General features: G+C 39.0%; 3 protein-coding genes across 4 annotated transcripts in view; 2 read left to right on the top strand and 1 right to left on the bottom strand.

Annotated features, from left to right (window-relative positions):
• Window positions 1–5,735, bottom strand: part of LOC117302549 — a 63,439-nt gene extending 57,704 nt beyond the window's left edge. The window contains exons 1-2 of the mRNA XM_033786556.1: window positions 5,029–5,735; window positions 504–628 (exon numbers count right to left, since the gene is read on the bottom strand). The gene's annotated coding sequence lies outside the window, so the exon portion shown is untranslated. The remainder of the gene's footprint in view (window positions 1–503; window positions 629–5,028) is intronic.
• On the top strand, window positions 1,857–3,836 carry LOC117302586 (serum amyloid A-5 protein-like). 2 transcript variants are annotated; one of them, XM_033786565.1, is made up of 4 exons: window positions 1,857–1,965; window positions 2,203–2,429; window positions 2,977–3,087; window positions 3,550–3,836. In XM_033786565.1, exons 2-4 carry the CDS (start codon window positions 2,269–2,271, stop codon window positions 3,689–3,691), a joined length of 414 nt encoding a protein of 137 aa, XP_033642456.1. In that variant the 5' UTR covers window positions 1,857–1,965; window positions 2,203–2,268; the 3' UTR covers window positions 3,692–3,836. The 2 variants fall into 2 exon arrangements, with proteins under 2 accessions (XP_033642456.1, XP_033642463.1); XM_033786572.1 differs by having other exon boundaries at window positions 1,859–1,965; window positions 2,206–2,429.
• Window positions 5,736–6,147: 412 nt separating the features above from the next.
• Window positions 6,148–26,423, top strand: part of LOC117302538 (Fanconi anemia group D2 protein-like) — a 29,847-nt gene continuing 9,571 nt past the window's right edge. The window contains exons 1-28 of the mRNA XM_033786516.1: window positions 6,148–6,963; window positions 7,893–7,979; window positions 8,648–8,791; window positions 9,432–9,499; window positions 10,122–10,174; window positions 10,731–10,778; window positions 11,422–11,482; window positions 11,622–11,677; window positions 12,103–12,190; window positions 12,719–12,843; window positions 13,135–13,222; window positions 13,549–13,653; window positions 14,216–14,304; window positions 15,076–15,172; window positions 15,730–15,765; window positions 16,900–17,043; window positions 17,569–17,703; window positions 18,413–18,544; window positions 19,268–19,375; window positions 20,015–20,170; window positions 20,608–20,727; window positions 21,122–21,198; window positions 22,097–22,249; window positions 23,189–23,411; window positions 24,058–24,166; window positions 24,964–25,054; window positions 25,704–25,956; window positions 26,238–26,348. Of these exons, the coding sequence (XP_033642407.1) occupies window positions 7,928–7,979; window positions 8,648–8,791; window positions 9,432–9,499; window positions 10,122–10,174; window positions 10,731–10,778; window positions 11,422–11,482; window positions 11,622–11,677; window positions 12,103–12,190; window positions 12,719–12,843; window positions 13,135–13,222; window positions 13,549–13,653; window positions 14,216–14,304; window positions 15,076–15,172; window positions 15,730–15,765; window positions 16,900–17,043; window positions 17,569–17,703; window positions 18,413–18,544; window positions 19,268–19,375; window positions 20,015–20,170; window positions 20,608–20,727; window positions 21,122–21,198; window positions 22,097–22,249; window positions 23,189–23,411; window positions 24,058–24,166; window positions 24,964–25,054; window positions 25,704–25,956; window positions 26,238–26,348 (2,922 nt within the window). The 5' untranslated portion in view covers window positions 6,148–6,963; window positions 7,893–7,927. The remainder of the gene's footprint in view (window positions 6,964–7,892; window positions 7,980–8,647; window positions 8,792–9,431; window positions 9,500–10,121; window positions 10,175–10,730; window positions 10,779–11,421; window positions 11,483–11,621; window positions 11,678–12,102; window positions 12,191–12,718; window positions 12,844–13,134; window positions 13,223–13,548; window positions 13,654–14,215; window positions 14,305–15,075; window positions 15,173–15,729; window positions 15,766–16,899; window positions 17,044–17,568; window positions 17,704–18,412; window positions 18,545–19,267; window positions 19,376–20,014; window positions 20,171–20,607; window positions 20,728–21,121; window positions 21,199–22,096; window positions 22,250–23,188; window positions 23,412–24,057; window positions 24,167–24,963; window positions 25,055–25,703; window positions 25,957–26,237; window positions 26,349–26,423) is intronic.

The following is a 26,423-nucleotide window of genomic DNA, read 5'->3' as shown; positions in this document are numbered from 1 at the left end:
AGGCACAAGTTTTTTTCTCAGAGGCTTATCATAGCTTACCCTGGCAGTTGGTTGTGATTTTGAATATGAAATTTATTTATTTAAAATAATACTGATGATGAATGAAGGAGGCGGCTATTTCCAGTTCTTGGGTGGGAAGTTTGCATTATTATTTTGTTTACTTTATAAAACTATACAAGTATAGTGTTGACTGTTTATTTAAAACGGTTTTAGGCAGTATTTTTATATAAATTTAACACGTCAATGCAGAACGTCAAGTTGAAACTTTCCTGGAAAAATGTGTCAAAGTGAAATTAAATCCAAACCTAACAAAGAGGCATCACTATCCACGACCAATATGTCATAACAAGAAAAGCCCGCAAGACTGTTTACATCACCATAAAACCATACAAGTTGACAACATCCACAAGTACATGTACTAGAGTCAAGCGACCTGCAGAAACTTTATTGGGGTGAAATCGGGTTAGATCTTTTGTTACAGGTGCCCACAGATCTTGTCATACCTTTGTAGAACTCCACATCGTCCGAAAACCAATGCCACACACTCTAAAGAAACCCTCAACTTCACGGACCAGCCAGAGTTCGAGTCACCATTCACAGTCAAGGTCAGTCAGAGCAGTGAAACGATCTGAAAGTCAAGAAAAAAGCTTTCTAATAACAATGTTTTTATACATTTTGTTGAAATGCAACACTATGCTTCAACTCAATGGTCATATAAACATATTAAGTGTGTAAACAAAAGACATTGTGGTGAAATTCAAGATAAGTTATTATGACAAATTAAACTCTCACAAGTTGGAGGTTAACTTTGGTGTTATTAGTGGGAGTGGGGTGTCTATGACAATTGAATTGTTGCAATAAGAACATCCAATTTGCATATTTTTTTATTCTACATAATGTTCAAGATGCTCTTCCTTAGCAGCTTACAAACTTTATTTACTGGGAAATGTTGACATTGGGTATAGATCGGGAGATGGGTAGAAGCAAAACAATAATAGTGAGGTAATACAACAAACAACAAACAAAAGAAAACATTTCAACAACCCTGCGAGGTCGATGCGTTCAAAACCATGCACTCGATTAGACAGGTTAAAACCATACGATAGCGCTATGAGCAACCGTTGAATTATTAACCTTTTACTGGTTTAATTCTGAACCCAAGACAGAATTTCCTCCAATATAACAATCACGACACCCAGACATAACTATTGGTGCTATCCCAGGAGACTATTTTCAATTAAAACAATAAAATCATTAGTTTTGGAACAAACATGGACATCAAGTAACACTGCAGAATTTCTCCTCCTAAAATACTTTACTGAGAATTTATCCTCCTAAAATACCCAACTAAACTTGTTTTGTTTAAAGACAAAGGTATACCTTTGGTCTTTGGAACCGTCCGACTGTTTGAACCCTGTATAAATGGAGATGTAAACAACTAAACTAATTAACTGTATAAGATTGAATAAGATTGAAGTGATAATAATGCAATCTGTTTAAAGGAAATGTCCCTTAAATTTCAACTGCGGTGGTTGTGTTTTTGAGATGGCCAGAGCGAATGTCCACGCAACAGGAAGAATAATAGGCCCCTATACTGAAAACAGTATCATTTCTCTGTGTGTTAACTTTGAAGTGCAATGCTTCTCAGAATACTATCGAAAGCCGCTGCATTTATGCTTTCAAATAACAGTTTTGATTGTCATCAATTGTAAGAGTGATTACCAAACGTATGCATTCCCTTTAAGTTTAAAAGTTCACCAAACCCGTAAGAATCATCATGTGATCTGGAAAATTATGGGATAGCTATTGTCTGGTTGGACAAGGGGAAAACCCAAGGAAGTCCGGGGTTGCGAAATCCATTATTATTGTTTAGATGTCCGGACAGTAGCTTGTATAAAGCTAAGAAAGTCAACAACTTATTCTCAGTAGATTGAGCAAGGCGAAGTCAAGAGATTCAAGATCTAGGTGAGTGTCTAATTATCATGCTTATGTTAAGAAGTATGGAATTGCACTGTGCAAACAAATACATCCACTGCGGACCTTGGCATTTATATAAAGGCATCTGCACACCTTTGGTCACATTGTTAAAGACCAGTCTTCTCACAATTTGAAAATGAGAAGCGTTACTGTCAGTAACGTTTCTCAGATTGTGTATTCCTACGAGGAGTTTCGTGTCTTTAAATCTGCTCATACTATTTCCAGCAGGATAACCAGCGTGCGATTTGGATACTTTTTTCTGCCGGTGTCGACCCTTTCCAACCTGCAAAGATGAGACTTGCCGTTAGTGTCATTGCATTGTTGATGGTTGGGGTGCTGGCTGCGCCGTCTGATGCAGGCTGGTGGGACTCCGTCAAGGAAACCCTTCAGGGAGGGTGGGACTTCGGCAAGACAGCCGTTCAGGGAGCGGGCGACATGTGGCGAAGCTACAGGTATAGGCACATTTGTTTTTAAAGATAATTTCTTTGATTATTAGAACTATTGGAAATGGTATACTTGGTTTGTTATGATAACTTTTCTATTCTTGTATTTTGATTTTGTTATTGCCACACCATGTTTGAGTTAAATTAATTTAAATTTTATAGAGTCAAAATTTTGACTCCATAAAATGGCCGACTGCGTTAGTTCGCGACGAAAAAGGAAAACCGTGCAATTTCGAGGCATGTTGTGTGGATCATTATACTTTGTATCTATCTAACCATATGCATTTCATAACACACGGTTTCATTACACGGTTTCATTACGCTTTTCAAAGACCAACTCGCCCGATCCAAGGCAACGCACCCCTTGAGTTATGACTAAGCTCAATTCATTAAAAGGTCCTCCTAAATCAGTTATCACTTTCATTAACTTTCCTTCATACAGTCCCATCCCTTAAGACCTCCGTAGCAAAGGGCTTGAAACAAGAGATTAATTTTTTTTGCAACTATTATTATTATTATTAAAATGGACGTCTGTACGTTGCTTTATTTACAACAGTGATATGCGAGAGGCAAACACCATTGGTGCCGACAAGTACTTCCACGCCAGGGGCAACTATGACGCTTCTCAGCGAGGACCAGGAGGAAGATGGGCTGCTGAGGTTATTAGGTAGGGATCGAGGTTGTACCAATCAATATCAACTCCGCATAGTGGGGATTTCTCTCTCTACGGTTTGTTTAAATCGAAAAAGTGATAGGCAAATGATGGGATCAAACAAAAATAACGCACCAAGTTAAAGACAGTGGACACTATTGGTAATTATCAAATTCGTGGAAAATTTCTTCTTTCTCGAAAACTACACCACTTCAGTAGGAGCCGTTTCTCACAATGTTTTATACTACCAACCTCTCCCCATTACTCTTTACCAAGTAAGTTTTCGTGCTAATAATTATTTTGAGTAATTACCAATAGTGTACATGCGAATTTTCAAAACATCAAAACTTCTCTTCAAATTAAGTCTTTCCCCCGTTGGCTTCTCTAGTGAAAATGTTAGTTATACGCCAGTGAATATTAAAATCATGCTGATATTCTCCATAGTAGTTTTCTGTTGTGTGATTGTTGTTTTTCCAGTGATGCCCGAGAAGGATGGCAGAGCAAGGTGAGCGGCCGTGGTGATGAAGATACCAGGGCGGACCAAGAAGCCAACGCCTGGGGACGCAACGGCGGCGACCCCAACCGTTACAGACCCAAGGGTCTCGACGAGAAATATTAAACTTAATGGCCCTTAGGCCCCCACACCAAATGTGAAAACAATATTTTCACAGTAGTAGTTTAATATTAAATGGACCATTGATTATTAGCTCACTGTGTTAGTTTATTAAAGGAACACGTTGCCTTGGATAATAATAACAAATTCTTATATAGCGCATTTCACAATAACCGTATCAATGCTCTTTACATTAGTGCCCTGGTCATGGGGCCAATAACATCCCTGTAATGTTTCTCAGCTCCCGTGGAAGTATACAGCCCTGAGCTGCCTGTAAAGCGCTTGCGGCTTTTCCATACACAGTATCAACCTCTACCCTCGCAGGTATCCATTTATACCCCTGGGTGAAGAGAAGCGATTATAGTAAAGTATCTTGCTCAAGGACACAAGTGTCGGACGAGTTGGTCTTTGAAAAGTGTTTGTAACCGTTTGCTATAAAATGCATATGGTTAGGTTATCTCATTCGGATGGGGCAAACCTGAACATTAATATATTTTGTAGGAACAAAATATTAATATTTTGAGTGATCCAAATAAAATTTCGAGGGAACACAATTTTTTTTCCGATTGACTTAACACATTTCATTTGTTTTCCCTTTCACATTGCTGTTTTATCGGTCCTATGAAGGCAGTGGACACTATCGGTAATTGTCAAAGACTAGCCTTCATAGTTGGTGTATCTCAACATATGCATAAAATAACTAACCTGTGAAAATTTGAGCTCAATCGGTCATCGAACTTGCGAGATAATAATGAAAGAAAAAACACCCTTGTCACACGAAGTTGTGTGCGTTTAGATGGTTGATTTCGAGACCTCAAATTCTAAACCTGAGGTCTCGAAATCAAATTCGTGGAAAATTACTTCTTTCTCGAAAACTATGGCACTTCAGAGGGAGCCGTTTCTCACAATGTTTTATACCATCAACCTCTCCCCATTACTCGTCACCAAGAAAGGTTTTATGCTAATACATATTTTGAGTAATTACCAATAGTGTCCACTGCCTTTAATTGAGGGTCGGATAACTTTCAAAACAACAAAAACACCAAAAGCCCAAGCAATAATGGACTGACCTTTTCTTGCTTCGATCAATCACGCGGGCGAACACTCGCCCAAATGATTAAACTCTTCGCAATATACTTGCCAATCAGTAAATTCAGCTGTATTAAGAACTTGGGGAAAAGTTTCCGTATGGCGCCACCACTTTTTCATTTGAAATGAAATAATATAGTATCTAAATAACCTCAATGAGATATCCCTTTTTGTAAAAATGAGTGAAAAAGCCATACGGAAAGTTATCCGAACTTAGTTTGACAATGAAGTTTGCTAAAATTATCAGGTTTTACCTTGAATTTCATTGCAGCAACACACCTTCCGTTGTCACTTTGGTTGAATAAACGGCGGCAGTAGCCATCGTCGCTTGGCCGGGTTTTGCGGCGCTGCTCCCGCCGGGATGGGCGGTGGAGCTCTGCTCTTGCTGCGCCGTTGGTGGAGCTCCCTGGTCCGGGCCGAGTTAGTCTTTTCCTGTGGTAGTGGTAATAAGAGTTATTTCAGTGCCATCTTCGCCAAACAAAGTTCTGACTTTGCAGTGCTTGGCCCAGACCAAAAACTCTACTTAAAAAAGCTGGGTATGATTTCTAGTAGAGGCTCCCTTCCCTTGTCGGCCTCGCAAAACCCGAGGCAAAAGTTGGAATGTCACACTGTCCTGATGTTGCCTTTTATTAACACAAATTGGAGCAGTTTGCATTTCTGCTAAAATAAGACACCCACTTGCTGAGGTTTATGTAGAATACTATGCTAGTTTTCTTATCAGAAGGCAGAGAGAGATTGTTTTATAAATCTTAGCAGACTAGACCAGCGGCTGCGTCCGTATGCCTACCTGTGACAAAAAATACAACCCGTGTTCTGCCGGTGTCTCAGACGTTCACCATAGAGCCATGTCGTTGCCAAATATAAAGCAATGCATTTCTATACGTAAATGGCGGAATCTTCTCATTTGCATGATAAGAGGTTTGCCTATAACAGACGCAAGTCTCGGTTCAAAGAGTACAGGGAATTTACAATGAAAACTCTGGAAGGGACCAAACAACAATGAACGAAAGTAATTTGGATTTTGTTTCTTCTTAAAAATAAGCATCATGGGTTGGCCTATTGGTGCGTGCATTTTCTGAGCCAAGTATATGCTCTATGGTATGATTAGCAAGCAAAATGACCAGAACATAAGCCATAAGAGCAGAAGCGTTTAACCATGGAGGTAGAAATAGACCTCCATGGTTTACCACAAATGACGCACTGAACTCTAATGTTTATTACTCAAAATAATTGTTATCACTAAAACCCTGAAAACGACCCCTTGTGAAAAAAAAGTAGTTTTTGAGAAACAGGTAATTTTTTACTTTTATTGAAAGACTTTAGGCCTTTTTTACGCATCTAAGCACACAAATTTGTGCAACAGAGTTTATTCTTTTATTTTTTTTTAGCAACTTCGATGACTATAATTGAGTCAAAATGTTCACAGATTTTTTTTTTTTGCATTATAATATTCTGGATAGGATGCACCAAGTGGTGACGTAGTTATGACTTACATTTTGTTGCTTGCCAAAGCACATATCCGGCAAATTGTGTTCCTGTAGTACAGGCTAGAATTGCCATTCCTTAAATTTTCCCGATTTCTTAAAGAATTCCCTTTTTAAAATAAATTTAGGCCCATGATGAAAACATTTCTCCATTGGAAAGCACTCAGTGGCACTTTTGATGTACAAGGAAAAAATTGTGTCCAGTAGTGGGGTTAACTTATTCCATATAATTATAATAACCCCATCCTAATGATAATGATGATGAATATTTTGACCTAAATATGCCTTAAAGCAACTCCATAAACAGTGCTTATCGGTCGGCGCAGAGAACAAGAGGGTACCACATAAATAAAGTCATTTTGCAAATGTTTCATATAAAGACGATTTGGGGAGTTTGTCTTTTCGATAAAAGATTGGATTCTGAAAAAATGATAGATGCGAAAGACCGCGATCGCCACATAAATATTTATCGCCTCTTTGGCACACTATACACATCGCGGTTTGGAGTATAGTCGGGTGCTCGTTAAATCACGGTATCCAGACGTTAATTCCAGGCATTCGTCCTACACCGCGGAATATGACTGATCGATGATGTGTGAACTGTATGAATGATTGCCGCGTACAGGGACTTCCCCTCAGCAACCACTCCAGCTTGATCTGCTGTGAATCTGTTCCGAAAACTACGACATAATCTCAAATTATCAGGTATGACTGACATCAATATTGCAAAATTCATTGATAATCGTCTGTAGTCTTTATATTTTACCATACTTTGATCATTGTAGGGAACTCTTCTTCTTGATTGTTTTTTTTGATAAAGTAAGAAACTTAGAAAGTGTGTACTGACTATGAATATGATACTGGTAGTGTAGTAGTATAATTTATATAATAATAGTATACACGTACGACGAGCTGACCTGTCATAAAATAATTACGATCATCGTCATAATTTACTTCTAATTTCTAAGTTCTAGCACTCCCTCTCGTGACTATAAAGGCTCGTTTCTAAAAAATATGACATGGGGAATGGTCAAGATCATGATGGAATTGGGTTAGTGTTCTGTTGTAAATCATAAGTGCCAATAATGATGACACCTGACACTGACACTGACTCGAATCATTGAGTGACAGTCCCAGTGTCACTGTCACAAAGTGTCAGTAAGTGTCACTGACTGTCAGTGCTGTTTTCCTCAGTGTTACCAGGTATTAACATTTCCATTTGAAACTGAAGTGGAAACACTTACTCTGTGTGGCCTTTTCCCTCTGTGAACGAAAAACAGTTCCGTCTCAAAATAATTCAACTATTTACATCAAGAAGTGGACTTTGCTGAGTACCAGCGTAGATGTAGATGTAGAATTCAACGCCATCATGACGTTAGAGAGTAGTGTTATACACTCATAGAGTGATGGGTCTCTTCCTACTTCTAGTAAGGCTCCCACTAAGGAGCCTTAGTTTCTGAAGTAGGTCTCTTCCTTCCTCCATGCTACACCTACCACCACTAATCGAGTCAAAACCTGATTTGAATGAAATGATAAATATACCTCAGGATTTGGGATAGAGTGCTAACATTTTTTTGGTCCTCAATATTTTTGTTACTTTTATCTTAATCTTATTGCCAACTTTTCTGATAAAGTCTTTTTTTAGGAAGTTTGCTGCAACAAAGCCAAGATGGGAAAAGCTAAGACCAAGCGAAAAAGTGCTTCAACTCATGCTTCCCCAGGTAAGTTTCGGCTTTGTTAGTGTGTCGTGTTTGTGTGGTCTAGCGAGCATCAAATCATCAAGGCCCAATTTCATAGCTCTGCTAACCGTTGAATTCTGCGGTTACGAATTTGATTACCATTCGCCGCTTACTGTGCAAAGGCCACATTTCTGCGCTAGCTGTGTAAGCGGAGAATGCCTAGTAACGTTGGATTATGTCAGGGCCTATTTTAGATTAAAGGCAGTGGACACTATTGGTAATTACTCAAAATAATTATGAGCATAAAACCTTTCTTTGTGACGAGTAATGGGGAGAGGTTGATGGTATAAAACATTGTGAGAAACGGCTCCCCCTGAAGTGCCATAGTTTTCGAGAAAAAAGTAATTTTCCACGAATTTGATTTTGAGACCTCAAGTTTAGAACTTGAGGTCTCAAAATCAACCATCTAAATGCACACAACTTCGTGTGACAAGAGTTATTTTTCTTTCATTATTATCTCGCAACTTCGATGACCGATTGAGCTCAAATTTTCACATGTTTGTTATTTTATGCATATGTTGAGATACACCGACTGTGAAGGCTAGTCTTTGACAATTACCAATAGTGTCCACTGCCTTTAAAAACTCTACCAACTTGAAGAAAAAAAGGTGTCATTTTAAACAAAGCAACTTATAATGAATTATTTGCAGGTCCTAAGAGAAGCAAGAAGAACACTGGAAGCACAGTGATTGATAAGCCTGTACCAACACCACTGGTAGATGACTCAACTTTTGGTGAGATGGTGAAGCATGCAGGTTTCGTGCTCATGTCTGGTGACTTTCCCAATGAGCTCAGTAAGTCCATGCACCCATACTCCCCTTTTTAAACAATTTGGGGTTGAACAAAGAAAAATTTACGACCTCCAGATTAACGTGCCAATGCTCTACCATTTGAGCTATGTTGGCGATCTCCCTATTTGTCAATACGGAGGGTGCCAGTCAGAAACCATACAACCGTTAACTGCCGTGTAGCCATGGATCACACCTAAGTTTACATTAGAATCTGGGAAGCGACAGCCAGGGGATCACCTTACTTTGTTTTAAGGTACAACCATGGAAGAGTCTGTTTTCTTCCTCCATTTATACAATGGGTTATTATTATGTGGGGAGCAACTGATACTGAACTGCAACCTGTTTATTCCAATATTCAGCTAGCACAAAATTTCGCTTAAGCAAAGAAATCCTTGCTTAGTAAAATCAGATTACCGGCCAAGAATCCACTCAATGGTTATGCTAAGTAGACAACAGCTTAATACCAGTCACAAGCAATGTATATGGCATGACATTTTTGTCAGTAACATGTGTAAAATAAGCGAGCTATTTTCGTGCTTAAGCAATTTTTTTTGTCCAATGTTTTATTGTGTTAAATACCCTACAAGGGCGCTCATGTAAGCCTATTATGCATGACTTACACACAATGAGTTTTATTTTGAAGGTGTTGATCAAGCCATGTTCCAGTTGAATCTTGGTAAAGCATTGAAGCATTCGGCAGATCAAAAACAGGTGAGCCGATAAACAATTTTTCAATCCTTTTTGTGGCTTCCATCTTTCAAATATGCAAACAAAAATGTACACTTTGGAGAAATTTCATATCCAGTGTGTCTTTTTTTCAGAGAAACTTTTGTTGCACTATGCTCTACTTAGTGCTCCTGTCTGGAATCTCTGTGCAAAGATTTATAAAACGTTTAGAAGCAAGGTGTCAAAATTTGCTACTTAGGGAAAATTACGGCATGTAATTTCTTGCTTGCACTCTCTTTTATCTTGCATCATTTCTGTCTAATCAATCTGTTTGTCCGTCTTTTCTTCTTCCTATTTTCATTCTGTTTGCCTGTCTGCCTGACAGACAGTATGCATGCGTGCGTGCACACGTTCTCCACAAGCCTGGCTTCTCCACAAGCCTGCCTTTTAGAGGATGCGTCCTTACTGATTTTGGTGTCTGTCCTGTAAAACTTGAAGTGTGCGCCCTCCCTCCATATCAGTCTATGTGGAGAGGGTGTGTGCGTGCAGAGACTGGCTGAGATCATAATTCCATGTTCAGCGACCAACAGACCTGCTTCGATCATGACGACACAGCCTCTTTAAATGCCATATTTTTAATTTTTTTTTTATTGATTTTGCCTTGTAGGTCATAGAGGAATTCACAACTGGAATTCAAAATCACATTGAAGATCCTGTAAGGTAAGTTTAATTTGAAGATCTCTGCCGTGGCATCCATGGCCTCCATGTAATGCCAGGTCTGATAACGGCAACAAACTGTTTCTGGAAGGTTTCTATTGACCCAGAGGTGAAGACATCGGATCAATGACATAATGGTTTATGTGTATAAATGCCTCAACCACACAGCACCTGGCTATTTATCCTCTTGCCTGTCTCCCCACCGGCCTGGCCGCTCAAGCCTTCGCTCTGCATCCGCTCAGCATCCAACACTACTCACCTCAAGGAACCCAACTCAATCAAACTTCTTAAGACTACATCAAGTTGCACCTCCTCTCATTTTGCTCCCCACACTTGGAGGGCACTTACTGTCTCAATCAGGGAATCTGACTCAAACTATCAAACATTATCTATACCCAACCTCATCTACTAAGCTCTTGCAAATGCCTTATATGTATGGTATGCATGTTTCTTATATCTGAGTCTTAGTGGTCTTTGATGCTTTGTTGAATGGCCTACCGATGCAAAACAAATGCGTTTGTTTCTATAACAATTTGATGTGTTTCTATTATTGTTGCAGATTTAAATACAGCTTATTGCCGACAGCAACAGCTACTGATTGTGAGAGGTAAATACAACGTTCAAATAATCAGTTATGAGACACTACTGAGACAGTGCTTGTGGGTTCCAACTTGACACAGTGGCGAAGAGAAGCATAGTCTGGTTAATAGGTGTCTTGCCATTGGCCAAGGTCAAAGCTATAAACTGTTTACACATTTGATCCAAATTAATAGGCCAAACGACAACTGGAGACTGACAATTAATACTAGACCAGGCTAGTTGAAGTATTGAGATCAATTAGGAACGCACTCCACGGCATTGAAGTAAATAACAAAGAGTCCCAAAAGAGCCCCCTACAAAGCAAGAGTAGTACAGACCTAGCCGATTTCCTACCATCTGCCCAGTTAGTATTTAATTTTGGGGGTTGGACAAATTTATTAATTAGTATTTAATAAGCCTGACAGTTTCAAAAATTGACTGATTATAAATTGAAAAAATAGCATAATAAATAGCAAGGCAAGATCTTAAAAGAAAATTTTCCACACAGCAAAGTAGATATACGCATGGTGTTACCGCAAAGCAAATACACATCACATCACATTGAATTCAAGACTGTTTCAGTTTGAATTCCATTTTCATGCATCTTAAAAGTGCATGCCTGATTTTGATGTGAGGTGTCACAAATTTGATTCTCTTTTTTTTATTGGCAGTGCAAGAAGTGGAAGTCAGGACAGTCTCATGCGATTGTTACTTGGAATTGACGAATTTCAGGTAAAACATTTTTGGGAAAAGGCTTTTTAAGAAACTCTAAAATGTGTTAAAACATGTTTCTTTTTCAGTCAACATCTTTAGTGATGAATTTAAATACACCAGGATTTGCCATTTTAATTTGCGTTTTTGTTTCTATTAGCCTTCCCTGGTCAACGTGCTGCTGGAAAAACTTCCAGAATTCATGGAGGACCAAGAGTAAGGACAAATTTATTAATTCCATACATAGCATTTTTTTTTTTTTTTAAGATAGTATGAACCTAAAGTTGGTGATGTCCATAGTCTTTTAGTATAACCACCTTCCTCTCGCCTTGTTGGCAGACATTCTCGTTTTCGATCCTGTTTCATAGACTCTTTCCATGAAATGTGCTTACATGTGTACAGACCCTACTGATGGGCAAACGCCATATAGATATGCACTCAGCAGTTGCACAATCATGTCTGCGTCATGCAATTTCTGCGCTATGCAATTTACACATTTCATGTGAAAGGTCTATTAACATTGTTACACATTTTTAACATCCATCTTAGCTCTGTGCAAAATCTGCCCTTGGAGTTCTATCACTAAACCACAGGAGACATCATTTACCATTTCCAAAATGTTTCATTTTTGTTACCTGCAGTAGCATGTTTGACTACACAGAAGCTTCCAATCTACCACGACTCATTCTGAACCAGTTCCGCTGGTTGGACAGAGTGCTGAATAGCCAGGTAAAATAAACACTGAGGGATTCAAATAATACTTGCTGGATATTTTTGTAGAGCTGAATGCCAGTGCTAAATTCCATAGCCCTGTACATAGGCGACTGCTAGACAAATTTGAACTTTTCATCAAGCAATATATAAACTTACAAAGTTAAACAAAAATCACTAAAAAAGTTTTAAGGCACTTTGCAGTGGGAAACACTTCATTTTTTTTGTTCACAGAATGCAACCAGGCGAGAAACACAATAAGTAAAGGATCAAAATAATTTTTGTTGTAACTATGTAAAGTTATGTAAAAACAGCAATGATCAACCAAGACCCTTGGCATCTTTCTGAATTAGTATCAACTAAAACAATATGACACTGTACAAGTAATTTTGTTTCTGGTGAGCAGATCTGTTGGATCTATCCATCAAAACACCTGTGATTTGTAGTTCTTAAGAGTTCACTCATGACACAATGCAGGAAGGCAGTATTTTGTTCTTTGAAGAACCAATCACTGAATTCTGCCGCTATTGATGTATTTCCCCATAGGAGATGACTGATAAGATGTTAGAGATGGTCAGTGTTTCCTCAGTCTCCGTTCAGCGAGAGATTATCTCTTGCATTCCAGAGGTGGTCAGTGACAAGGAGCATACGTCAGTCGCCACTAAGCTACAGTGAGTAACGGTTACACGAAACTTACATGACATTAACACTGTCTAGTAATAAACCACACAGGAAACTAGGTAGGTTTTGTAAATAGTTTGGAGTTTTGAACAAAGAAAAAATTGACTTAAGTGGGACTTGCACCAAGGACCTCCGGATCAACGTACCCAAGGGTAAACAAATCGGAAATCAAACTATCGCAGATTTTGACATTTTGTTATGGATATGAGCTCTGATGGGCTCAATTCCGTTTGCCATGAACATTAATTGTTAACAGTAAATTCTGTTATGGTTTGTCCTAGGGAGTTACTACTGAGTAGCAGTGACCTCACCGTTCCCATCCTGGATGCACTCACTAATCTCAATTTGACCTCTGACCTGATGATTGAGGTAAACTAGTGTTTTAATCCTAAGTTACTGAAAACACTCTTTCATACTTTGAGTTTTTATTTTTACCATCTAAACTCTTTTGTTTTATACAATATTTCAACAGATGATAATTATTTTTCACATCAAATTTGATTTAAGATTTTTTGTAATTTTGTCCGAGCACGTAGGCCTAAAGATGCCTGTGTAGAGAAAAGAATTCAGAAGGAAAATCCCCAAAAGGCGCCTGTACACCTAACTATGTGTTTTGCGTTGTCATTAAGCCTTAAAGAAAGACTCTGCTAGGGTCGAAAGGTCAGGCCACTAACTATTTTGTTTGTAATTTGAAGGTGCGTAATGCTGCATTGCAGACCCTGGTATCGGCAGAGCTTGAAGACCACCCTGTTATTATTAAGTTCATCCTACAGTCAGTCAAGAAGGATGATGCAGTAGAGGTACATTATAACAAAACAAAACAACGTTTAAAATAGGTTCAACTTAATTCAGGGCGAATGGTATGATAAATGTGCACATAGTTGGTTCCCAACATGGCTTTAAATGGTGGTGCAGCTGGTACAGAATCCTATGAGAATTGTTTTAAGTGGTGCATCAAGGATCCCACTATGTCATGATTTTGAGTGATACCAGGCGGTGTGGCGGTGACCAATATGTCCCTGGCTACGAGGTTACCATATACACTATGTGGAGACACTACAGGATAGTTTAAAAGGTTGCTGACCATCTGAAACCATTCGGCTATGGTAATGCACATAGGTACAGTGTATGCACAGCTCAAAACCACCTGAATGGTTTGGAGTGGTAGTACAGCTTATCAACAACACTGCTCAAATGGCACTGCCATGTGTGTCCAATGAGGTCAAATGCCAAGTTGGATATTGGATGCAGACGTGCTATGTCTTACCCTTTCTACTCGCATATGTGTGATAACTAATAGTATCTGTTCAATGTGATGTTATTATGATAGCATTCATTACTTATTATGCTGCAATATTTCAGGTTATCAGTGAGCTTAGGAATAATCTAGAGTTTACTTCGAGCGTCACTGAGAGGTCGTCATCTTCCCAACTCCATTCCAAACAAAGAGGGTATGTTATTGGAAACGAAACCAATTACATGAAAGACTATGTGGTTATAACTGCACCCTGTTTGCCTATATTGAAAATGTATACCATGGTACTGTGACGGGCAACCATCTTAACAGTAGTATTTCGAATGCAATGTCTCAGATAATATGAAATAACTGTGAAAAAGTTACATAATTTTTGAGACTTTCAAGCATTTATTAATTATTATTGTATTTAAATACCGTTTTCCGGCAACAGAGTCCAGCATTCTACTGATGACGATCAGAGCATACTGATCGAAACATTTTCAGAACCAATGCTACTCAAAAGAGATACTCACATGGTGTTACCAAAAACCCCTCTTAGTTATAATTCCACCATGCAAAGTTTCATATCCTACTAACAACTGTAGAGTTATTTTGTCTCTTGTTGCCGAGCGCCGAGATCTAGATGGAATGGCGCTATAAAATTGTTACATTGGTGGATGGGTAAAAACCAAAATTATTATTTTGTATCCTTGATTCAAATTCAACATCTATGATATCATTGCGGTACCCGCTGCCATAACATGGGATTCGAACTGCCTCTAGCTACTGGGCAATCTTGGTAGTCTAGTTGGTAAGACACCCAATCCCACCCGAGTAATATGCCTGTGATATTTTTTACAGGACTCGGGGAAAGTACTGAGTATACAGTGCTAACACACATCGGTGTATGGGTAAAAACCAAAGTTAATAATTTGTTTTATGGTTTTCTTGGTTATTGTTCACACTGTATAAAATCTTTTAATAGGTCCAACAGTAAAACCAATGACAGCACTTTACTTATCTTGGACTCCATCAAAACCAACATGCGCTTCCAGAAAGTCGTCACTGGGGGCTGGGTTAAGGTATGTCAGCAGAATTTGCCTTATTGTTCACAGTTTTTAAGCCTACTGGTTTAACTCTCTCATGCGCTGACTGGTCGGTAGCGACCAGTTTATATCCCTTCAGTAAAATTGTTGTAAAATTAATGGTAAAGATCGCACCACCACACAGTTTTCAGAATAGGAAAGAGGACACTTGAGGGTGCTATTGTGACCTGTTTTGAGGGGTCGCTTTTTTGTAAAAACGAGTAAACAATTTTATGTGATCATATGATAGTTTTATCACTAAAATAAATGGTGCATGAAAGGGTTATAAGCTTCCAACGATTATTCAAAATCGTGGGTCAGAAAACAAATCATTTCTAGGACAGTGACAGGAAAATGTCAGGTGGGGGGACTTGAATCATATAAATTGTGTTTAAAATCAACAGTTTTGAATAAATAATCCTTTCAGGTGTCTTTAAATTCACCCGCTTGAGATTCAAAATTACACTTGGGCAAAAGAACTGGGAAACTTTAAAGGGAAAGTACTATACCAAACCTGTATATTTTTAATTTCTTTTTCTCTATGCCTTTTGCAGGCAATAGAGAATGTACCCACTGCTTCCGAACACAAGGTAAGGCGTGATTAATTATTTTATCTTCAAGTTTCAGGGTAACATTTTTCATCTTGAATAGAATTTTAAAAACAATTGCTGGGAGAGTATCAGGGCCAGGATTTTTTATTTCATTCTTGTTAGAGAATTGTTTTGATAATAAAGGGTGCGTTCGTTTAGCTTCCCTGGGTCGACCTCGATGTGTGGCGTTTTTTTTTTCCCAGGACGAACATGGGTAATTACCTGCACACGTTCGTCCTGGAAAAAGCAAATGCCACACACCGGGGTCGACCCGGGGAAGCTAATCGAACACACCCAAAACCACAGAACCTTCAAAAGTACATTGAACTGTACAAGGCTTGAGGGAAAGTCCACCAGATCACACAGCTTTTATTTTAGCTCAACATTTTTACTGGCCCAGCAGTAAGACAAGAGAAAAAGCTGAATAGCTTCAGCATGCTGCACAGATTGTTTAAACAGTACAGATAATAACACATTTTGAATGTTTCTTGTGTATAAATATTCTCCCGTGCTTTTTAAATTATTTATATAAAAAATGTAAATCTGTATTTTAAATCAGTCTTTGGACTGCTACAATAATAAACCAGTAGTAATAATAATGGAGGGAAAGTTCAAGCCTGACTCGTAGCTCCAGGGGATAACATGCATTGCAAAGTTTGGTGGTTAACAAATTAACAATGAATACTATTCACTCTGGTCTGAGTCGAGATTGGAACTGGGGCCAATAGAGGTTAAAGGCAGGGAAGAAGAAACCACTAAGCTAACTAACCTTAAGATTAATGTCTCAAATAAAGCTCTTAATACTTCATTTCCACTCCTGAAATTTTCTAAAGGCTGGAGACCGTTCTATCTCATAAATTGCTCCTAAAATCTGGAACTCAATACCTTGCTCTTAAACCAATACATACATGTATGACTTCCTTTTTGCTGTTAAAAAGCATCTTAAAACATTGTTTGTTTAATGTTTCCTTTGTGGTTTTCATTTGTTTTGTTGTAGGGCTTTGCAGCAGCTGGAAAAGGCTCTTAATTAAATGCTGTATTATTATTATTATTATTATTATTATTATTATTATTATTATTATTATTATTATTATTATTATTATTATTATTATTATTATTATTATTATAATTTAGGTAGTGGATATATTCATCCTGTTGATTGCCCACTCCATTGCTGCCAATCGGAAGAAAACTGTGGAGAGTTTGTTCCGAGCCAAAGTACGCTCTGGCTTCTTCACGGAAGGTCTTCTTGAAAAAGCCTTCAGCTCTCATGCACAGGTTCGTCATCAATCTTCTCATTTATTTAATAATAACAATGACACTTATAAAAAGCGCATATCCTTCACTGAGAGTTAAAGAGTTAAGACTAGTCTCATCTCGAGTTAGGACGATTCCTAACTTAGGACTAGCCTTAAGTTTTCAAGATCTCCTAGGGGCTAGTCCTAATAACATTCCTGTAATATCTGTCTACTCCCTAGGGAGTATACAGCCCGGGGCTGCCGTGGCGCTCCGAAGGCTTTTTCATACCCAACAAATAATATAATTTTATACTCCTGGGTGAAGAGAAGCAATTATAGTAAAGCATCTTGCTGATGGACATCACGAACTGAGGTCGATTTAACAAAGATTTGGGACTAGTCCTAGGAGATATTAAAAATGAAGGCCTTAGTAAGGACGAGTAACTCATCCTAACTCAGATAAGACTAGTCTTAACTCCAGCCCAGGGCTTTTGTTTTGATCAAGTAATAAACACTGAGGGAAACTGAATGGGTATAATATAAGTCTTGCTTGTTTTTGTCACAGGTGTTACGAGACTACTTTCCATCGATTCTGTCCCTAGCGAGTGTATTGCTTCGTTCACCAGAGAAATCGGTCGGTCTCTTTGCCTGCTCAATCTACCGTCAGGCATTCCTTGCATTTGATATGTACTGCAAACAGGTAAAGAATCTTAAAGACACTTGGACACGATTGTTAATTGTCAAAGACCATACCCTCACTTGGTGTATCCCAAAATTTTGACTCAATTGGTTGTTAAGTTGCTAAAGAATAATGAAAAAAAAACCCAAAAAACTACATGCATGTTGCACAAATCTGTGTGCTTTCAGATGTGTAATAAAAGGCTTCGGACCTGAAGTCTTTTAATATTTTAAAGGCTTCAGACCTGAAGTCTTTTAATATTTTAAAGGCTTCGGACCTGAAGTCTTTTAATATTTTAGAGGCTTCGGACCTGAAGTCTTTTAATATTTTAAAGGCTTTGGACCTGAAGTCTTTTAATATTTTAAAGGCTTTGGACCTGAAGTCTTTTAATATTTTAAAGGCTTCGGACCTGAAGTCTTTTAATATTTTAGAGGCTTCGGACCTAAAGTCTTTTATTATTTTAGTGAGAAATTACTTACAATGTTTTATACTATCAACAGCTCATTCAACAGATCAGTGGTAACTTGTGAACAAGCACATCATTGTACCAGACAATATTGAAATCTAACACGCAAACGGCTTATTTCAGATTCTGTGTACGGCCATTCTTAAAAACTGCACCTTTTTTTATGAATGTTACAACAACCCAACAACCCAATATTCAAGCCAGTTTCTTTTGTGGTTTATTAGTTGAGTTTTGATTGATAAATTCTTTGGTTTGTTTACACAGGAGGTAATTGGCTCTATTGTAGCCCACATTGGTAGTGGCCTTGAAGGAGAGGTCGACGCAGGCTTAGATGTCTTACTTAGTCTGGTTGACCAAAATGCTAGTGAAGTCGCCCCTTTTACCATCTTCATAAAGGTACGTGAAAAGCCAACAGCATGCATTATATTCATGTGATTTGTACATAAAGTATTATTTCAGTTGGTTTAATTGGAACTGACCAGGAAAAGTCTAATGTTCATTCGAACATTGGACCGTTTTAATGCGTGGGATTTGGTTTTCTTCACATGTTCCCATGTGCTCATATTCATAACTTTATGGAATCCAGGGAAAAAAACAAAAAATTGAAAAGAATAGGTCTCCATATCAAAATTCTAAAGACCGGGTTGTGCCACAAAGTCCTTGTCGAGACAAAGGAAAGAACAATAGTCTCAACCAGGATGCATGTTGGGAGTGGTGTATAATATATCTGTTCATTATATGACACATCCAACAGCACAAAAAGTGCCAATAACAGGATGGATAGTAAACAAGAAAAGTTGCTCAGTTTTAGATGTTGGAGGAAAATCCCTATGGTAAAAACCCATGCAATCAGGTAGGAAACCCAATTCACATGCAAGGCTCCGGGTCTGAGGTGGGATTTGAACCAGGGTCCACAGAGATGAAAGGCAGGCAAAGAAGTGGACAAGAAAACAGGCAAAGGCAGTATTCAATTCATATTAGCAACCATACTTGAAACCATTATGGTTTGATTCTAGACTGAGCTCCATCAAACTTATCAGATTTTTAAAAGAATTTTTCAGTTATTATTTATCGATTAGAGTTGAATTTGAATGACTGACTTTATTTTGATCTTGACAGGGTGTGTTGGACTACTTGGCCAATCTATCCATGCAGCAGATCCGCAAGCTGTTCTCCGTTCTGGCTGCTTTGGCCTTTAGGAATGTCAGTGATAACCCATCCATACAGGTCAGCTGGAGAATACGAACTTGTTTATGTTTACACATCTTTTGGGGTTTTATAACGGCTTAATAACAATTGGCTTTGGTTGTTGTCCATGGTCATGAGGGTGAAGCCGAAGATATTAATTGAAGTTGGTTTAGCCCAAGGCCAGTAGTTTCAGTGTCGGGCCAGTAGACTGGGGACAGGACAAGTCCGGTGGTCTTGTTTTTTTCCATTCAACATCTTTGTCTCAAATGCATGACGTTTATACTGAGTATTACCGACAAAACAGGTGTTTATTCAACTAAAACATTTGTAATAGATGTTAAATACCCGCTGCCAAAACATAGGATTCGAACTGCCTCTAGCTACCGGGCAACCTCGGTAGTCTAGTTGGTATGAAACTGCTCTAGAATTGCAAGGGTCATGGGTTTGAATCCCACCCGAGTAACATGCCTGTGATATTTTTTTACAGGACTCGGGAAAGTGATGATGAAACTTTTCATTTTGATTCTGGTCTTTCTGGGCGACCTTGTGGACTTTCTAAAAAATATTTTATTGATAGGATACACCGGGGGAAGATGGGGCCACCCATCTGAAGAGCCTGAAGAGTTGGAACATTTTTTTATTTTTATATTTTTTACGAGGATTTATTTTCAATTACAGGATGAGCTTCACATTGTCATCAGGAAACAACTCTCCAACAACAACCCTAAATACAAACGAATCGGTGTGATTGGTTCCCTCATGATTGTACTCAACATGGCGTACCGTTCAGGCACTGACCAAGAGGGAAAGCTCTCCAGCGACGCATTCAGTGGGGTAGGTCACTGTTCATTTTGGCTCACCTATGTTTGAATTTTATGTTATATTACAAAAAGTGACGGCCATTTAACAGAGGGAATATCTGTGAAGTTATTAAATTATTATTTTACACTATAAATGATTACAAAATGTGTTTTTCCTACAAACGATCGGAGCATACTGATCATGTGGTCCAGCCAAAGGTTCACAAAAAACTGTCACAAAAAAAGAGATTTATGTACATTCTATTACCGCAACCCTACATACATGCAAAGTTTCAAATCCTTCTCATGCACTTGGTGTAACTGCAAACCTTACTAGGTTGTATCTCCATCATGCAAAGTTTCAAATCCTACTCATGTACAAGGTGTTACCACAAACGATACTAAATTGTATTGCAAAATCACATTTGATTTTCCTTAAACAAGAGTTTTGAATGTCCATGTAAACCTTAGGTGAAATCTCTTATTGAGATGGTGAGGAGTAGCAGTAACGGAATGCCTGAAGCATCTGCTTTATTCCTTGACGAGCTAGCCACCATCATGGAGGAGAGACAGTTACATCCTGATGTAGAGGTGAGTCAAGTTTGTCATCTTGGGAAATGAGACATCTGCCCCAGAGTGAAGCTGCATGTGTGTTTTGAAAGATGCTTAAACTAATATTATCTTTAGACGTAAGTGCCATAGACATTACCTCAACTTGGTATGAGCGTGTTAGTCTTGTAATGAGGTGCATGCTGGTCTAGCTAGTGATCAAGTTTGGTGTGCCATAGTTTGGTTGAAAAGCTATTCTGTGACTTTACCAGTCGCCCTATAACTAATGGTGTACTATTCTGCCCGAATCACTCATGCCGCGTTGTAGAGACCTTTCTTTGCTGCGATGCACTATTTTACCCTTACACAAATTCCAAAACCTTCAACCAGTAAAATCAAAATTTGTTCTAATGTTATGTTTGTGTATTTTTCCTAGGAGTATATTGGTGAGGTGTTTTTGAATGACTTTCAAGACGACTTTGTTGTTGACATTCAGGCAGACAACGTCTCTGGGTAAAACGAGTAATTTGTCTTACCATAATCTGGTTACCAGCCAAAATAGCATGTCACATGTACAATTTGTGATTGGTATCCTGCTCATTTCTGCTAAGCAGAAGCCATAATAAAGTCTCTGACCCTTTACCTTAAGGGCAATTCCATAGTCACATTACGGTCAGCGGCATTACAGTTTTTGCAGTCAATTTAGCCACGCCTACATGGAGCCCAAAGCTGGGCCCTTATTTGGCAAAATTGGGTTCAAACACATGTACATACCTTGTCAACCACCTAAATAAATTGATTTTAAACGTTAGCTATAACTTCTAAGTGGAAAGAAAGTTGTGAAACAAATTTTGGGGTTTTGTTTCATGTCAATGTTTGCTTGGAACTGACTCAAGGCTTACTAATATGTATCTCAATACGGCTGACATTTTGTAGTGGTTAAATCATGAAGCCAACATTGAACATTTTTAAGACCAGTATCCGCACAATAAATGAAACAACATCATAAAAATAGTTTTAACAAATTCAAAACCTGTGAAAGTTTAAACTTAGTTGTTCATTGGAGTCAAAAGAAAATAATGAAAGACCCTCTTACATATAGACCATTATCACACTGTCACCCATCTTGGTCATGTTCCCTGTTTCCAATCGCAGTAATGAATTCTAACATTCATTGCGCATGGTACCAGACTAATATTTGGTCCAGCCTTAGTTTGGTTACAATGAGTTTGAATGGAGTAAAATCAAGATGACCACCGTGATAAAGTTCTATCTTCACCGCTTTCAAACATTTGGTTTTAGACTCAGAAAATCAACCTTCACATGATTGTCAGACAAATTGCTCTGGAACAGTCGTCGACTCAAACTTGGTAAGCAGACGAAATATTGACTGCTATTTGTTTTCTTTTAGAAATTACTCCTTGCCATTGAAGGAGGAATTTGGTTTGGAGGCGGAGGAATCCCAAGGTGGGGTTGCGATTAATTTACTGCCTCTACTCAGTAAAGCTGAGAGGGCTCATCTCAACCTCGGCTCCTTAGTCAGTGGCGACTCGGAAACTGAAAGGTATTGTTGGGGTTTTTCATTTGGGTGGCAAAACCTCAACTTTGTGTATTTATTATTTTGGTTGTTGGAAGCCAATGACCAATACGGTAGACCATTCCAGTAGGCTCCGCCCACGACGCACGTGTAGGCAAGAACACATTGGGCTCTCCATTGCCTTTCTGCACAACTCTGCCGCGCGCGCCAAGATGCGCGCACGCAAGTCGGACCTTAGTGTCGGACCTTCGTTGCGTTGTGATTGGTCAATACGCAATGGGGCGGAGCTTAATGGATCGGTCTATTCTAGCCAAGAACCCATCGTGGAGAAGAGAAAAAAAGGAAGTTGGAGATGTAGATGGGGGAGGGAAACCCAAGGGAATTATTCTACGGGAAAACCTAGCCAATGACTATCAGAAAAGTGATCTGAATCACTGTACTAGCCAAGAATCCCATGAGAAGAAGAGAAAAAAGGAAGTTTGAATTGTAGATCAGGGAGGGAAACCCTGAAGAAATATTCCAGGGAAAACTACATTAAAGCAGTTGGGTAAGGACTGAAAACCCAATCCATACAATGCTCCTAATGGGATGTGAACTGGGTCCTAGAGGTTTTAAGGCGAGGAAAGACACCACCATGCCAATTCCACCAAACTTCATGAGACTTCCTGTATGGCAACCAACAAATGCAACCCTGCTACTGTTGTTCAACACAGAGTCCGCTTTGCTGGCCACTGCTTTCATGCTACAGACCAGGTCCAGGTCATACCTGACGTGTTATACTGGAGACTGTCGTGCCCTAATAGAGGAATTGGACCTCTCAGCTACATCAATCTAATTGGTAGAGATACAGAGTCTAAAATTGAGGATCGCTTCCAAACACGATGAGGGAAAAACAGAACCTCAGTTGTGACGGCTAAATGATGATAATAATCATAATTTAAAAAATCACTTGTTTTTTATCATCAGTACCCAGACTGTCTCCCCTCTATGCATGGCACCTCACTTCCGCCTTCTAAGAATCTGTGAGCAAGTTCAGCACGACGGTGACCTGGAGGGCATTGACGCACTCCTTGGATGTCCCTTATACACCGTCAGTAACAACGTCTTCTCAAACGTTGCTTCCTTGAACAAACAGGAGAGAGAAATGCTCTGCACTTGCCTGTTTCTGACTATCAATTGGTTTAGAGAGGTAAGATTTGTAACACAGTGTGTAAAATAACTCAAATGGCCTACATGTACATCCGCAACCCAGGATTTAGTGAAGACAAACACAAGGGAAAAGAAGTAAAAAAATAAAGAAGTTGAACATATCAGAGACATTTTAAAACTACTGTATTTTGTAACCATCTATAATAATATAGACCGTATTAAATAACCCCTTTTTGCTATGAAAAGTCGCTATCTTGTAGGGCAAACCGTATGCGCAACCAAACGCGTACATCAAATGAAGCACGCAGCACGCAACATTCCAGGTTTGATTGCTACGGCACATGCACGCACACGGACACCCACAGACGCCATCTTGTAGGTCAGATATTTGAGCCGCGTAAGGTCATATTCAAAACGGTCTATAAACTTATTTATGTTGCCCCCTATGTATGCCCCATCATGTTAAAATGCACATAAAGGAAGAAAAACTACTGAAGAATGATCACCAGGCCAGTGCCCAAACCACAGTATGGGGATATGACTGTCTCACCAATAGAGAACTAAAAGGTTCTCATTACAAAGGCCTATCCCTGTTAACATCGGTAATGTTTTGATCTTTTTATATGAACTCTACCTATGTAAAGAATGAAGTTTCCAATCTTGTCAAACTTTTGTCTTGTTACTAGGTCGTGAATGCATTCTCAGGACTAACTGATCCAGACATGAGAGGCAAGGTTCTCGCTAGACTCCGCAACATCACCGAGGTGCAGAAACACATCCAGACTTGTTTGGAAGGTAGGCCTTAAAATTAAAAAAATTAAAATGAGATATCGCCCAACTACACTTCATTTACTTGGGCTACGACCCAAATCAATTGTCACCCAGGACACATTGCCACCTACTCCTGGGGCTGAAACAGAATAACCCCTGTCACAGTTGATAAGGATGTAGACACTTAACCATTGCTTCGTCCTTCGGATAGGACGTAAAGCCGTTGGTCCCATGTGTTGTGTAACGCATGTAAAAGAACCCAGTGCACTTTTCTAAAAAAAGAAGGGGTTCGCCCCGGTGTTCCTGGCTGTGGCTGCTGTATGCGCCGTAGCACCTTGTAAACCCTTATAAGGTGCTAAATAATTGGGTCTCAAAATTCATCACTGCAATAACCTACATGTATCTTTCTGAAAGTTTGTATATACTCGGCGCCTTGAGTACCTTGTTTGGTAGATACGTGCGCTATATAAGACTTTGATATTATTATTATTATTATTAGGCATGGGTGTCATTCGACAGGAGCCTGGCTGGTAGAGCAGAATGCAATACCGTCCCAACTTTTTATGAAGCAATTATGTTAAAGTGCCTTGCTCATAAGGGCACCAAAAATGTCAAGACTGTGAATAAGACCACTTGGCCATGCCACGCCACTCTGAGAAGATCAAGATAGGGAGATTATAGTTTTGGAGGAGTACCTGTATCAGAGCTTCCACCTCTCCCTGATTCTGCGGGAAGTTGCCTTAAAAAGTGTTCTTTTTGTAAAATGTATAAAATAGTTATCTGTTGTAAACTATTATAATGACATTTTTTGTTCTACACAGAAACACCTGGTTTCATTCCACCCGTGGCAACCTTTGACAGTGATTCTATCCAATCAAGCCCCTCTGGCAAAAGAGGACGGAAAACAAAAGAGTAAGACAAAAATTCCTTATCACTGCTTTTCACTAAAAGTATATTCTGGTAAATTTATGAAGATCAACCTCAAGATGGAAGAACAAAATTTCTAAAGAATTCTGTGTATGAACTTTTTGGGGAATGGTATAGCATGCAGCTATTAGTTTATAGACAAAGTATACTTTAGTTTTTTGAACCGTTTTAATTCTGTTTGCATCTTACATAACAGTAGATAATAAAACAAACAAAGTTGTTGTATTCAAATGGGTGTTACCACAAATTGAATGGATACCTCACCATGTAATGCCTCAAAACTTATAATAACAGTAAAAGTGGCTTCTTATATAGCGTGCATATCCCTCACTTAGTGACGCTCAAGGCGCTTTAACATACAGTATTTTCCTCCAATGTCCAAGGTATGTGGGACTACATGTACGTTAATTATAAACCTTTTATCTTTCTACATAGCACCATATAATGGTTTGCAAGATGATGTGTTGCAATATGCTGCCAATCAAACCGGGAACACCGGGGCATCCCCTCCTTTTTTCTTTTACCTGCATTACACAACCCACGGACCAACGACTTTAGGTCCCGTCCAAAGGACGAAAATCAAGATCGTCTGGTTACAAAAGTTTTCTAATTTATGGTTTTTGTTTTCTTGTAGGAAGAAGAAGAATGCAGCTGTATCGTTGGACGACAGTATCACTGGCCATTCAAGCACCCAGAATACATCCCTAGATACAACCCAGAGTAGATCACCAGAGAAAGAGCCAACGACCGAGAATGGGAAAGCGTTCCCCTCGGTTGACTTGGCCCAGTACAGGACACACTTCAGGGAGCTAGACATCGAAGTCTTTAATATCCTCGGTTGTGGTCAGGTATCCAGAAGGGTGGTGGATTCTGACTTGCACACACAGGTTGGTTCTACCCTCTTGTTTCAAACCAATAGAACCAGACTATGATCAGAACAGGAAAAAGTCCGACCAAGTGATGGTTCAATCAATCTTGCACAATTTCCGAAAGGAAGTTAGCTCCACAAGTATTCTGAGAGTCTGAAATTCAGATCCATATGTTTCTTGTGGGAGGATGAAAGATTTGTATAGTTTGGTCATAATTGACCTTGAGATGATCTGTGATGATTAATGTTATTAAAGAAACGAAATGTCTGTAACCTAAGATATTTGGTTTTTTTTAACAGGAAGAAGTTGTGCTGCGTCTCCGGCCTCCTGAGCTCCACTTCCTTCTTGAAGACTTAAGCCTCAAATTGGACCATGCACTTGTGGCCCCAAAGAGATTCACTTTCCTTAAGGTGGGTATTATAACAAATACAAGGGTCTCTTTTTCCTATTGGAAAGTTAGTACTCATCTGCTCTATAGGCTGGCA

This window comes from Asterias rubens, chromosome 2 (assembly GCF_902459465.1).
Source record: "Asterias rubens chromosome 2, eAstRub1.3, whole genome shotgun sequence".
Taxonomy (NCBI): Eukaryota; Metazoa; Echinodermata; class Asteroidea; order Forcipulatida; family Asteriidae; genus Asterias; species Asterias rubens.
Note: the sequence above shows the minus strand (reverse complement) of the source record. Positions and strands in the feature narration are given on the sequence as shown.